This window comes from Budorcas taxicolor, chromosome 2 (assembly GCF_023091745.1).
Source record: "Budorcas taxicolor isolate Tak-1 chromosome 2, Takin1.1, whole genome shotgun sequence".
Lineage (NCBI taxonomy): Eukaryota > Metazoa > Chordata > Mammalia > Artiodactyla > Bovidae > Budorcas > Budorcas taxicolor.
Window position 1 is genome coordinate 171,835,392 of NC_068911.1, and position 12,413 is coordinate 171,847,804.

The 12,413-nt window shown below is 53.3% G+C and overlaps 1 protein-coding gene across 1 annotated transcript in view; it reads right to left on the minus strand.

Annotated features, from left to right (window-relative positions):
* Positions 1-4,399, minus strand: part of MAN1C1 (mannosidase alpha class 1C member 1) — a 149,203-nt gene extending 144,804 nt beyond the window's left edge. The window contains exon 1 of the mRNA XM_052658300.1: positions 3,669-4,399. Coding sequence (XP_052514260.1) covers positions 3,669-4,208 — 540 coding nt within the window. The 5' untranslated portion in view covers positions 4,209-4,399. The remainder of the gene's footprint in view (positions 1-3,668) is intronic.
* Between the last annotated feature and the right edge of the window lie 8,014 nt (positions 4,400-12,413).

The following is a 12,413-nucleotide window of genomic DNA, read 5'->3' on the forward strand; positions in this document are numbered from 1 at the left end:
ACTCAGTCGTGTCTGACTCTTTGCGACCCCATGGACTGCAGCATGCCAGGCCTCCCTGCCCATCACCAACTCCTGGAGCCTACACAAACTCATGTCCATCGAGTCGGTGATGCCATTCAACCATCTCATCCTGTTGTCCCCTTCTCCTCCTGCCTTCAATCTTCCCCAGCATCAGAGTCAGCTCTTTGCATCAGGAGGCCAAAATATCGGAGCTTCAGCTTCAGCATTAGTCCTTCCAATAAATATTCAGGACTGATTTCCTTTAGGAGGGATTGGTTGGATCTCCTTGCAGTCCAAGGGACTCTCAAGAGTCTTCTCCAACACCACAGTTCAAAAGCATCAATTTTTGTCATATGTAAGAAAGGTCTACTGAACTTGAATAGCAGCCTACCTATGACCCTAACATAAGTATAACAATAATTTTCTATATTATCATCAGATCTGTAAGGGAGAGCAGTCAGCAAGCCGTTTCTCATTCTTACCGACCCCTTCACTCTCCAAGATGAGCCCAAGATGAGGATCTGTCACTGTTCAGTCCCATCTCTAAAGTTCAACACGTGTGACAGGAATACTTAGCTATGTGGTGCTAGGGATACAACAGTGAACACATCACCATCATCAACAAGAGCACAACACTGTCCCTAACTTCAAGGAACTGAGACATGCTGAAAACAGGGCTGGGAAAAGCCCAACTGCTAAGGAGTCCCTGGCCAGACTGGCAGTCTACTTAGGGGCCGGGTCTGGAAGCAAGAGTTTATGTCACCAGTCTCTTTTCCTCTCTCTCATCCCACTTTACAGAAGGAAAAACAAGGTCCAGGAAGGAGAGGAGGTGGCTTGTCCAAAGTGAGACAGCTGATGATTGAGCGGACACTTGAATCCATGTTCTCTGGGTTCCCCTTTACACCACACTACCTCCTCCAAGGTTCCAAAATTACAAGTGAGGAGAAATCCTTGGTTCCAGTGACAGATGGCTTCCTGATGTGTGAACAACCAGAACAGGCAGCCTCAACCCGTCTTATCAGCAGAGACCTTGTGTCCACGTCCATCTCTCACACCAGAATGTTCATGAGTATACTTCGTTGATCTAGAGCCTGAATGTCCAGTCTTCATTCAGTCTCATTTATCACCCTCTCTGAATCGCTCCTGATGCTTACTGTTGCTTTAAAAACCTCATCTTATAAGAACAGAGCACTTTTCATCTGATGCTAGCTCCCCCTCTGCTCCTGGGGTCTAATCAATCCATGTCTGGAAATGAACAAGCCAGAGAGGAAAGCAGAAGTCCCTTTTCTGAAAACAGGCACCTTTCTAAAATGATCTACCCCTGGCCTTGGCACAGATAGAATTTTAAATGAGAAGGAAATAAAGACATCCTGCAGCAACAGTCAAACGCATTCCTCATCAGGTGGGACACCAGGGAAGTTAATTCTGTGTTAACAGCTAAACCAGACACTGCCCACATTTTTATTTCCGGTTATCTGGGGAGGTGGGGAAGGGAGGGGTCCAAACTCAAGACACCTGAAGAGACAACAGGCTTCAAAACATAATAGTATATATAGTCCTGTCCCCTCCATTCTGAGGAGCTTACGGTCTTCAAGACTGTAAGAGAGGGTTCACTGAACAACTAAAGGTACAGACAAGCAGGCTTCTATCTACTACCAGGGGTGTACAGAGACGCCAGACATCTGGCAACTAACACAAACCTCCACCCATTGTGTTACTTTATACTCACTGGCAAAGCAGAATCTCTACACCTCCCACCATCCCCAGCCACTGCAAGTCACTGCCCACAGCCCCTGCCCTCGAAAGAGGTTCTCTTGGTATAGAGGGGCCGAACTTGGTTCCCCACTGGCCAGCCCACTCTTCCTACCATGGCTCCCAACCACAGGCTTTCAGAAATGGGTCACAGTCTTAGATGCAAATGCAGAAAGCACTGCTTCCGAACAGGACAGTAGTTAATTCTTAATCCTTTGGAGGATCTTTTGGAAAATCTAATGGCAGCTCTATACCCCATGAAAAACTGCATGCGTGCACTTTATATGTAATTTCACTGGGAGTCACTGCCTTCCGAGGAGGTCTGAAAGGGTTAATGTGCTCAGAGGCAGTTTTAGGAAAGGGAGCTGGAGTGGTTCAGGTGAGTATTCAACAACACAGGTCCTTAACCAATGGGGGAGAAATGATGCCCCTTTCTTAGCTACTGAAACGTCTAAGCCTCAATTAACCTCTGGGATTTCAGTAAGAATTTGGAAACTGACTGCACGCTTGCACACAAGAATCAAGGACTCCTTTTTGTGATTTTTGTGATTTCCGATCCTGACATCACAAAATGTCCAGCAGTTGCTATTCGGTAAGATAGAGTCTCCACAGGGCTTAGCATAGAAAGCCAAGTAACAACAGCAGAGGTAACTGGGGGAGAGGTGGGCGCTGGGAGAGAGGGTAGACTGGACAAGGGGAGGAGGGCAGCTCAGCTCTCAGCTGGCTCTGAGCAGGTCTTGGCACCCTGAGCAGGTCCTCACTCTTGCTGCCTGCTCTCCCTGGAAATCAGAGCAGACTTGCTGACTGCTCTGCAGCAAACCAAGAGGTCCAGATAGAAGCAGTCCTTTCCTTCTGGGTCCACGGGGGCAGGGGAGCATTTTCTCGATTCTAGGGAGGAGACCCTGCCCCACTGCTTGCCCACAGCCCCCTCGTGGTCCGGGGGTGTCACTGCAGCCCCCTCCACAGTGCTAGGCAAAATCCTCATACAGGCGGCTCCAACAGCAGGCAGCTCTAACAGTGGTTGAGCAGAACATTTAGTTATCAGTGGCGGCTTGGCAACTGTCTCCAAGCCATGCTGAGGCTGCATTCGCTTTTGGTGTGTTAAACTAGGAGTCAGATTCAGAGTCAGAGTGATCCATCTAACCCCTCTCTGGTACAATCCCTACAGGAAACCAGTCCAAGACCTGCTTCATTAAGCCAATAACCTCAGAGCTTCTGTATCATTACCACTACCTTATTGATCACTGCTCCTTGTATCACATGCAATTATGTACAATTGTTCCAAAGCTCAATAGAAACAGTTAGTAAGAATGTAGGACATCTTCTGGCTTGTGGGTTGCTGGCTAGATTACAAAATACTTGCAAGACATCAAGTATCCCCCAAATTCTGGATTTCCAGGTAGCAGATCCTAAAGGGGTTTAGGAGATGTCATGACTTAAGGACTCACAGTGAGAAAGAACATGGCCCTTGGCCCCTTCGAACAGAAAGGGTGCCCATTAATGAACCCCACTCCCGTATTCTTGCCTCGAGGCTCCCCTGGACAGAGGAGCCTGGTGGGCTACAGTCCATGAAATCGCAGTGTTGACGCCTGAAGCAACTCCACACAAATCTTATTAGCATCTCCAAAAGGGAGGGAGCAAGGCCCACCTGGGCTCAGGACTAGACTGGAAAGACCAGCATCTGGGGGTGAGGGAAAGTTGGTCTAGGGCTTTAGCTACCATCTATCAGGAATGTGGATGGTTAACTGAACCCAGCGCTGGAAAAGTGTGCAGGAAGGAGTTGAAGGTGGGAAGTTTGGGAGGAGGGCCTCGAGCAGGTCAGGAAGCCCGGGAGTGACTGGGGGTGAGCGAGGATGGATGGAAGCACAAGAGCCATCTTTTAAAATATTCTGTGGAAGGAGGAGGAGAGTCCTTACCTCCTTGATTTTCTCCCGCTGGGTATGAACTAGGCTCTGGGGCTCCTTACTCCTGTCGGCCCTAGTCCCCAGGACCGGGTGGCGGAGGCGGCTCCGGAATGCCTTGAAGTCAAAGCTAGAGGGGACGCTCCCCTCCTGGGGTCTGAGGGCCGTGGCGCCGCCGCCCCGGGCCGCCGTGGCCTCCTCCCGGGGTCCAGTGGGGTGCGTGCGGCGCAGCCACCCTTTTCTGCGCCGGGAACTGGCTTGGCTGCCGGGGTCATCCTCCCCCGGGGCTGGAGCCGCGGGGGCCGGGTTGGGAGGAGATTCTTGTCCGCGGGCCCGCGGGTGGCTGGCGACTTGGGCCACCGCCTCCAGGCCGGGCTGCTGGGTCCGAGGGGCCAGGAAGAGGCGCTTGAGGCGAGAGGAGTTGGGCAGCAGGAACAGGGCCCCGAAGCACAGGGTGACCAGGCCGGAGAGGAAGAGAAGGAAGACGAACTTCTGCGGAAGCCGCAGCCCCCAAGGGGAGGCCGGGACGAAGCCGGGCACTTTCCTCACGAGCATCTTGACCCGGCACGGGCTTGGGGCACGCTCAGCTCCGGCCGAGCTCCTGAGGTCTTCAGAGTCCAGGCACTTGTCCGCAGCTGGGCTCGGCGAGCAGAGGTCGTCGAGGGCGCGCCGCCCTGGGCGGGGGTCCCTGAGAGTTTCGCCCTTTCGGGGGGCTTGTTCCCGGAGTTCAGGGAGTTTGGAGAGAGTCCTCCCGCGCCGGGACAGGGGGAGCGGCGGCGGCGGCCTCGGCGGGGCCCGGGCGAGCGAGGCAGGAAGGCTCGGGGCCCGGGCCCGCGAGGGTCGACCGCGCACCGCAGCCTTCCCTCCGGCCGCCGCGCCGCCCCTCCTCGCCGCGGCCGGGGCCCGCGGGGCCCGCGCCCCTTCCCGCGCTGCGGCCGCCGCCGGAGCCCGTCACATGCCGTCCGAGGCGCCCAGGCTCGTCCACGCGGAGGGGCGCCCGCAGGCCTCGTCCCCGAGCTGAGCTGCCCTCAGCAACCCCCAACCACCCCGGCCCAAAGTTTGAGCCTCAGAAGCAGTTTCCAGAAGGGGTCGACTCCCGGGGGCTGGGGAGTGACGCGGCCGGGCTGTCAGTGGCGCTCCGAGAGCGCGCTGGAGCGGCCGGGTCGCGACAACGCTGGGGGCTTTGGCTATCGGGACACGTCCACAACTTTGCTCCGCCGCGGGGCGGGCGCCCGGGAGCTGGGGGTGGTGGTGGTCAGGCACTTCTGAGCCAGGCGAGGCAGGGTGGGGGGGCTCCCGGGAGCGGAGGGATGCCTGAGCCGGGTCCGGGGCGCAGTGCCGTTCGCGACCAGCCGCGGCGGGGGCGGCTGCAGCTGCGCTGGGGATGGGGTGGGGGGCGGAGTGCGGGCTCCCGCCTCGCCAACTCTCGGTAGGGCTCCGGGTTCCCGCTGGGATCACCTGTTCCCGGTGCCCGCCGGCTCCGCGGAGCGCGCAGTCCCGGCTGCGCCTCCCCCGCTGCAGCTGGCTTCCTCGCCGCGGCCGCTCCAGACGGGCCGCGGCCGCTCCAGACGGGCCGCCGCCGCCGCCGCCGCCGCAGGCTGAGCCGCCGCCGCCGCCGCCGCCGCCGCCGCCGCCGCCGCCGCCGAGCCTGCGCCCCAACACGCGCGCACACACCGCCCGGACGCCGCCGCCGCCGCCGCCGCCGCCGCCGCAGCTCGGGCTTTCACGGAGGCAGCGCCCGCGGCCCCGCCTCCCGCCGGGCCACGCCCTCGGGCCACGCCCACTGCGCGCGCCCCGCCATCCACCGCCGCCGCGGCGCCGCAGCCTGGCCAGTTGGCCTGGCGACCCGGGGTGGGGAGTGTGCTGGGGCCTAAGCCCGAGTCCGGGAGAGGGCCCGGGACTCCAAGCCACGCCCCCTCCCTCCAAGGGCCGGCGCCGCCGCGCACACGCCCCCCCCAGCCCACCAGCACCAATGGTCCAGCTGCGCGGGGTTGGCGAGGGCGGGGGGGTGGAGAGCGGCGCGAGGTCATTGGCTGCCTCGCAGGGATCCCCGTTGGGCTGCGGTCCCCCATTGGTTAGTGCCCCGCATTCGCCGGCCTGGGAGCGACCGAGACACCCCCCACCTCCGCCCCGCTTCTTGCCCCCTCCCGCGCAGCTCAGGTTGTTGGTCCCCTGGAGCGGGCAGGGCACCCAGGCGTCTGCTAGGGCTCTGGCGGCCGTTCGGTAACCTCACTCACCCCCTCGGTGCCAGTCCAGAATTGTCAGGGAGCCGGGAGCTTGCCCGGGGGTCCCAGAGCTTCCGCGAGAGCCTTGGAGGTGCTGCTGTGGCCGGCTGTGAGGAAGGGCTGGCTGAAGCCCCCAGCCAGGGAGCTGTGGCCACGGTTGGGCTGGGTTTAGGCAGGGTTTCCACCGGACGCCGTCCCCCCCTCCCCCGCCCCCGCTCCGGCAGACCACAACTCTGCCTTCCTTTTCCATTGGCCCGAAACCAGGCCGGGGCCCCTGGGTGGAGCAGGGAGAGACGCTAACCGCAGCGGAGTGTAGGGCAAGGAAGGAGAAAACCTGGTCGTGTGCGTAGAAGACCACACACGTCATGTGACATGCGTACCCAGATGCCTGCGTGTGTTTATGTGCACGTGTGTGCTTCTATGCCTAGATGCAGATGCACTCGGAGATTACATGTGGGTGTGTACCTGCACACAAACTTGCGCTTAATTTAGGTAGAAGCGATTTACCAAAGCGCATGTAGACGTATATGCATATTATACAGGTACTGATTTACATATTAGTATAAATAGTGACACGTACACACATAGCCACATGATACTCACACAACAGGTCCAAGAAACACACACGTGTACACACTGCCAGACATAGAGACACAGGTGTCTCCACCCCAAGGCCCTCACCCTTTCCTCCCTCTTCTCCTCCTATTAAACCTAACCCAAGGCAAAGAAACACTGTGCTGTGTGGGTCTTTCATGCAAAACACTTTATAGAGACAAATAACAGCAGAGAGAGAGACAAATTAAGAGGTGTAATAGGCAAGAGGGAAAATATCCGCTTTCAGCTGCAATTTAAAATGAAATGCAGCGTTGATGAGACAGAAAATACTGCAGGGAGGCCTTTAGGACAGAAGCGGCCCAGGCGGGCTCGCACCTCGTAAATCTTGCTTCTTCCCTGAGGCCTGCTACCAGTGGGACTCTGACATCCTTCTGCCTCTGGCCAGGCCACTGACAGCAGACCCTCCCCTGATGTTTAAATGCCTTTGGCATGTCAGTTTCTTTCCGTTGAAAATAAAAGATTGTTCTGGGTAACAGGTGCAAATATTTTGGTCACTGGAGATACATTAGTTTCCTCCCCACCCTACAAGCACACCCAGCTTAAAAATGTGAAATGCCAGTTGAGGTGTTTCAGTCTCTCATCAGTTTGACTGGCAGGAGTCAGGTGCCTGGAACCAGCTGTGAACATCAGAGACAAGCATGTGGTCCGCTTGGATGCAGGAGCCCAGAGATCCGGCCAGGCTTTTGCCAATCTCCAATGCCCAAGCATCTCCCTACTGGGACCCACCTTGGGCAGAGGGAGGCTTGTCTTCGGAGAACCAGACAGGAAGACAGCAGGCACTGGAGGCACCCCACAGCATATCACATTGAGAGTGCAGGGGAAGTCACTGTTCAGTCCCCTGAGAAGGGAGGACCAGGAGAAGGGGAGGAGGGTCGGCAGAGTCTCAGAAGGCTATTTGAACTAGATCCTCACTGTGATTGTGACACAATGACCAATCTCCGGTATGCTGGTGACCTGGGGTAGAAAGTGAGGTTGCAACAGGATTCCACAGACAGCCTATAAAAAACAAACAAACAAACAAAAAAACAGAGCCTGGGGGGGACAACTCCATTTCAAACCGATGTCATATTGGTGATTTCATGACGTTGGTGATCCCATAACCTTCTATAATCTCCCTAGCAAGCTTTGGAAGGAATGATGCTAAAGCTGAAACTCCAGTACCTTGGCCACTTCATGCGAAGAGTTGACTCATTGGAAAAGATTCTGATACTGGGAGGGATTGAGGGCAGGAGGAGAAGGGGACAACAGAGGATGAGATGGCTGGATGGCATCACCAACTCGATAGATGTGAGTTTGGGTGAACTCTGGGAGATGGTGATGGACAGGGAGGCCTGGTGTGCTGCAATTCATGGGGTCACAAAGAGTCTGACACGACTGAGCGACTGAACTGAACTGAACTAAACTGAACAAGCTGGCTGAGGGCCCATCTGGAGGTCCCACCCCACCCCCGTATCTCTAACCCTGGTAGACCTCACACACATTATGGCTCTTCTCTCACTGGATTTTACTATTGATACGCTGTCCCACAGCAGACTTGGTTCCTCACAGCGGGAACAAGCGTGGTTTGTTCACCTCTCTAACTGCCCCAAGTCGTAACTACAATATCTGGCACACGAGTGTTGTGTTTGTTGAGTAATGAATGCATAGGTGTGGGAGTGGATGCCCATTTCACAGATGAGGAAACTAACGCTGAGGGGAGAGAACAATAATGAACCAACATTTTCAATGTGCTGAATACATGTTGCTTCATTTACTTTCAGAACATTCTAATGAGATAGATATTATTATTAACAGGCTCATTTTACAAATAATACTAAGCCTAGAGAGAGATTTAGGATAAGTTAAAAAGTATCTTTCTCAGTTCAATTCAGAAACTCAAGTGGGACTGGGAACAGAAATAAATAGCATTTTAAAATCTATTCTGTCAACAAATATTTATTGAAATTAGATACTAGGTATTGTACCGGTCTCAGGCTGGTCAAAGATGAGCAAAGCATGGTCCCGGTTATTATGCATTCATTCTCAGTAAAGAGCTATTTACTCAACACCCATATGTGCCAGGGGCTGAGGAAAACAGCCCTAAAGAAGGCAGCTGTGAAGCCTGACTTCAGGGAGCTTCTTGTCTAAGAGGCAACAGGAAGCAGTTCAGCATCGGGCAGAGAATCACCATGCCGGGCCCTGTGCTGAATGCTTTGGCCTCACAATGGCTGTCTCTGAAAGATCCCATCTTCAGAGATCGGGAAACTCAGGCCCGGGGGTGTGAAATGACTTGATCACACAAGGAAAAAATTCCAAATATAAAAGAAAACCAGATTCATCCAATGCTGGGATCTGTGCTCTTTCTGTTAATACTACTAATAGTAACTAAGCTTAATGGGGCACATACTATGTGCCAAACCCTTAAAATCGCACAGAGATTTTAAGGATCTTACCCAATGTCACACAGCTGGGAAGTGGCAGTAGAGAGATTTGAACCCAGTTGGTCAGCCTCCAGAGCCCTCAAGTCTTTCAGAGTCTATTGTTTCCCTTTTACAGTGCCAAGAGAGCAGGTGCTTTTAGGAAGTCAGAGCTGGGAAGGAACATTGGCCTCAGGCAGAATTTTCACAGGCTTGTTGGGAGGATTATATGAGTTCACTCAGCCATTCAGTAAGTATGTATTGGGTACCTGCTATGTTCCACGCAATATACTAGGCTTTAGCGAAATAATGAGGAGCAAAGATGGTTACATTGTTCCCATCATGGAGATTGCAGTCTTAAGGGGAAGAGGAGTTTAAATAAATAATCTCCCAAATAAATCTGCGAGCTGAGACAAAAGTGAGTGATGTTGCTCTAAGAATGGCAGATCTGGACCTAGACTGGGGTTGAGGGAGAAGTGGTCAGGGAAGACATCCTCTAAGTGGAACTGCCTAAGCCAAGAGTGATGGTGAAAGCACCGAAGCGGAGGGACAACATATGCACAAGTCTTGGGGTGGAGAGAATATGCCAACTTTTGAGAACAGACTAGTCGGTGTGTCTGAAGCAGAGAGAATGAAAGGGAAAGACAGGAAGCATCACTGAATGATTTCGGGGAGGAGCAGGAATGTGTGTGTAGGGGTGGGTGGGTGGACGGATTCCGATTAACATTTTTAAAAGGCTACTGTAGCTCACTGAAAACAGAATGGAAGGCAGGAGTGAATGAAGTGGGAGCTTTTCAAAGGATATTGCAATAGCCTATGGTGGCTTGGACTGGGAAAGTGGGAGAAGGACAGGCCCACAGGATCCAAATCGTACTCAGAATCCAAAACTGAGAGGCCTGGGTGAAGGCTTGAGGTTGGACTTGGTTAGACAGGGAGATGGCTGCAAGGATTCCCAGGTCTCTAATTTGCCAGGGGACAGAGGCGCTTGTTGAGATGGGAACAGTGAATTTTGCTGTAAGAGGCTTTGCATCTGCTCACTGAGAAGCTCCTATGCAGTTGGTGCAGAATCGAATCTCATACGGTCATTGTATGTGTGAGTCGCTCAGTCGTATTCCACTCTTCAATTCCATGGATTAGAACCCACCAGGCTCCCCTGTCCGTGGAATTCTCCAGGCAAGAATACTGGAGAGGGTTGCCATTTCCTTCTCCAGGAGATGTTCCCGACCCAGGGATTGAGTCGGGAGACCCGACCTGGGTGTCCTGCCTTGCTGGCAGATTCTTAGAGATAAAGCTAAGTTGAGCCAAGAAACAACCGTCGGGCAGCTTCCTTAATGGTCTCCAGACAAATTCAACATGAGCAAGACAGTGACTGGTGTCTGAGGGGCTGCTGGGTATTGGGTGAGAGCACACCAGGTTGGTCCAGAGATAAAAGTGCCTGCAGCTGTCTCAGGTCCTCTCCCGCAGGCTGCAGATACCTTGCTGTGTAGGGGGTGGCCAATTTCAGGGTCACAGAGCCAGAATATCTGTTCTCACGCTCATGAAGGTTTCCTTTCAACTCTCCTTTCTTGAGTCCCCAGTCCTGAGGAGGCCCAGTCAGCCAGTCAGAAGCAAGGGCTCTCAATGGTGAGCAATTTTGCACCCAGGGAACACTGACCATGTTTGGAGATAATTGTAGTTGTCACAACTGGGGGAGGCGTGCTGCTGAAATCTAGTGGATCAAAGTCAAGGATGCTATCAGACATCTTCCAATGCACAAGATAGCGCCCCCCCTCCCCCTAAATTGCCCAGTCCCAATGTCAGCTGTGCCAAACGTGAGAAACCTTGGCTTAAAACCAAGGCTTTGAAGTCAGAGATGCCTGGGTTTGAATCCTAGTTTTGCCACACATTAGCTGGTTTTTCTTGGACAACAACTTATCTGGCCTATCTGAGCCTCAAGTTCTCCATCTGTCAAGTGGGGTGAATAGTAACACAGACCTCAGAAAGATGATGTGAGGATTACTTGAGATAACTGGTCACAAAGAGCCCGAAGCAAATGTTACGCTCGTGAGCAGAGTCCGGGTTGAACTTATTTTTGATCTGCCTCCCAAACTAAGCCCTTGGTATGTTAGACAAGGGAAAGCAGGGTGGTAGGGACGCAGACCCGGGGACTTCCCTGGTGGGCCAGTGGTTAAGAATCTGCCTTCCAATACGGAGGACATGGATTCAATCCCGGGTCAGGGAACTAAGATCCCACATGCTGTGGGGCAGCTAAGCCCACGTGCTTAGCTAGAGAAGCTCGCCTGCCACAGCTACTGAGCCTGCACCCTCGCGAGTTCGTGCACTGCAATGAGCAGCCCACACACCAAAACGGAGACCCAGTGCAGCCAAAATAATTTAAAAAAGAAAAAGGAAAAGGAACAAGGACCCTGGAGTCAGAGCACCAGTCTGGACTCCATCTCCTACCACTAGCAAGACGCGGGGGAAATTGCTCAGCTCTTGAAGCACCCGTTTCCTCATCTGTGAAATGGGGATGATCACACAGGGTGGTTATGGGGACTAAAGGAGCTAATTGTTGTACGTATCTTAGTACAGAGTCTGGTACTTAGTGAGCACTGGATAAGTGGGAACCAGTGTTAGAAAAGAATTAGCGCTGCTGTATTTCTTGCCTGGAAAGTCCCAGGGACGGAGGAGCCTGGGGGGCTGCAGTCCATGGGGTCGCTAAGAGTTGGGTACGACTGAGCGACTTCCCTTTCACTTGTCACTTTCATGCATGGGAGAAGGAAATGGCAACCCACTCCAGTGTTCTTGCCTGGAGAATCCCAGGGACAGAGGAGCTTAGTGGGCTGCTGTCTATGGGGTTGCATGGAGTCGGACACGACAGAAGTGACTTAGCAGCAGCAGCAGCAGCATTTCCCCGTAGCAAACAAGCTACGGAGCAAACTGAAACTTTGTAAGTCAGAGTTTCCGGGGAAGTTCTGATTTCAAATACTCTGTCCATGGTCCCTCCAATGTTCATTTCAAAAAATATGGCCTCTACCTGGATTATAATAATAGTGCTATTGGTGCAGTCCTCTTGTACTAAGCACTGCTCAGGCCACCCCCTCCTCTCTAGGAGTTTCTAGATCACCCAGCTCAAAGGAAGAATGCTGCACGCGTGAAATCTAAGGATCAAGATGCCTGTAAGTAATTTGCAGTTAGAGGCAGAGCAGAGGTTGGCTCTTGTCAGTTCTTGAGAATCCCAGCTGAGGCCACTTCCACACATATAATAAGGGTTCTCCTCGCTTTCACCGCCCTGGGTTACATTTACCTCACTGATGTTGTGAGGGTTAAATGAAATAATCCACATTAATGTCTTAGCAGAGTGCCTGACATATCGCAGGATCTTAATGTTAGTTATTCTTATTTATGGTACTGGCACTTTTAAAAGGAAGGTAAAATAAATATCTTTGAATCTCATTAAAGTACACTTCCAAAAGCTTACACTCCTAAGCCCCACAAAGCTAGAAATGAAACACAATCTTTAAAATGTAACCCTGTCATAATTT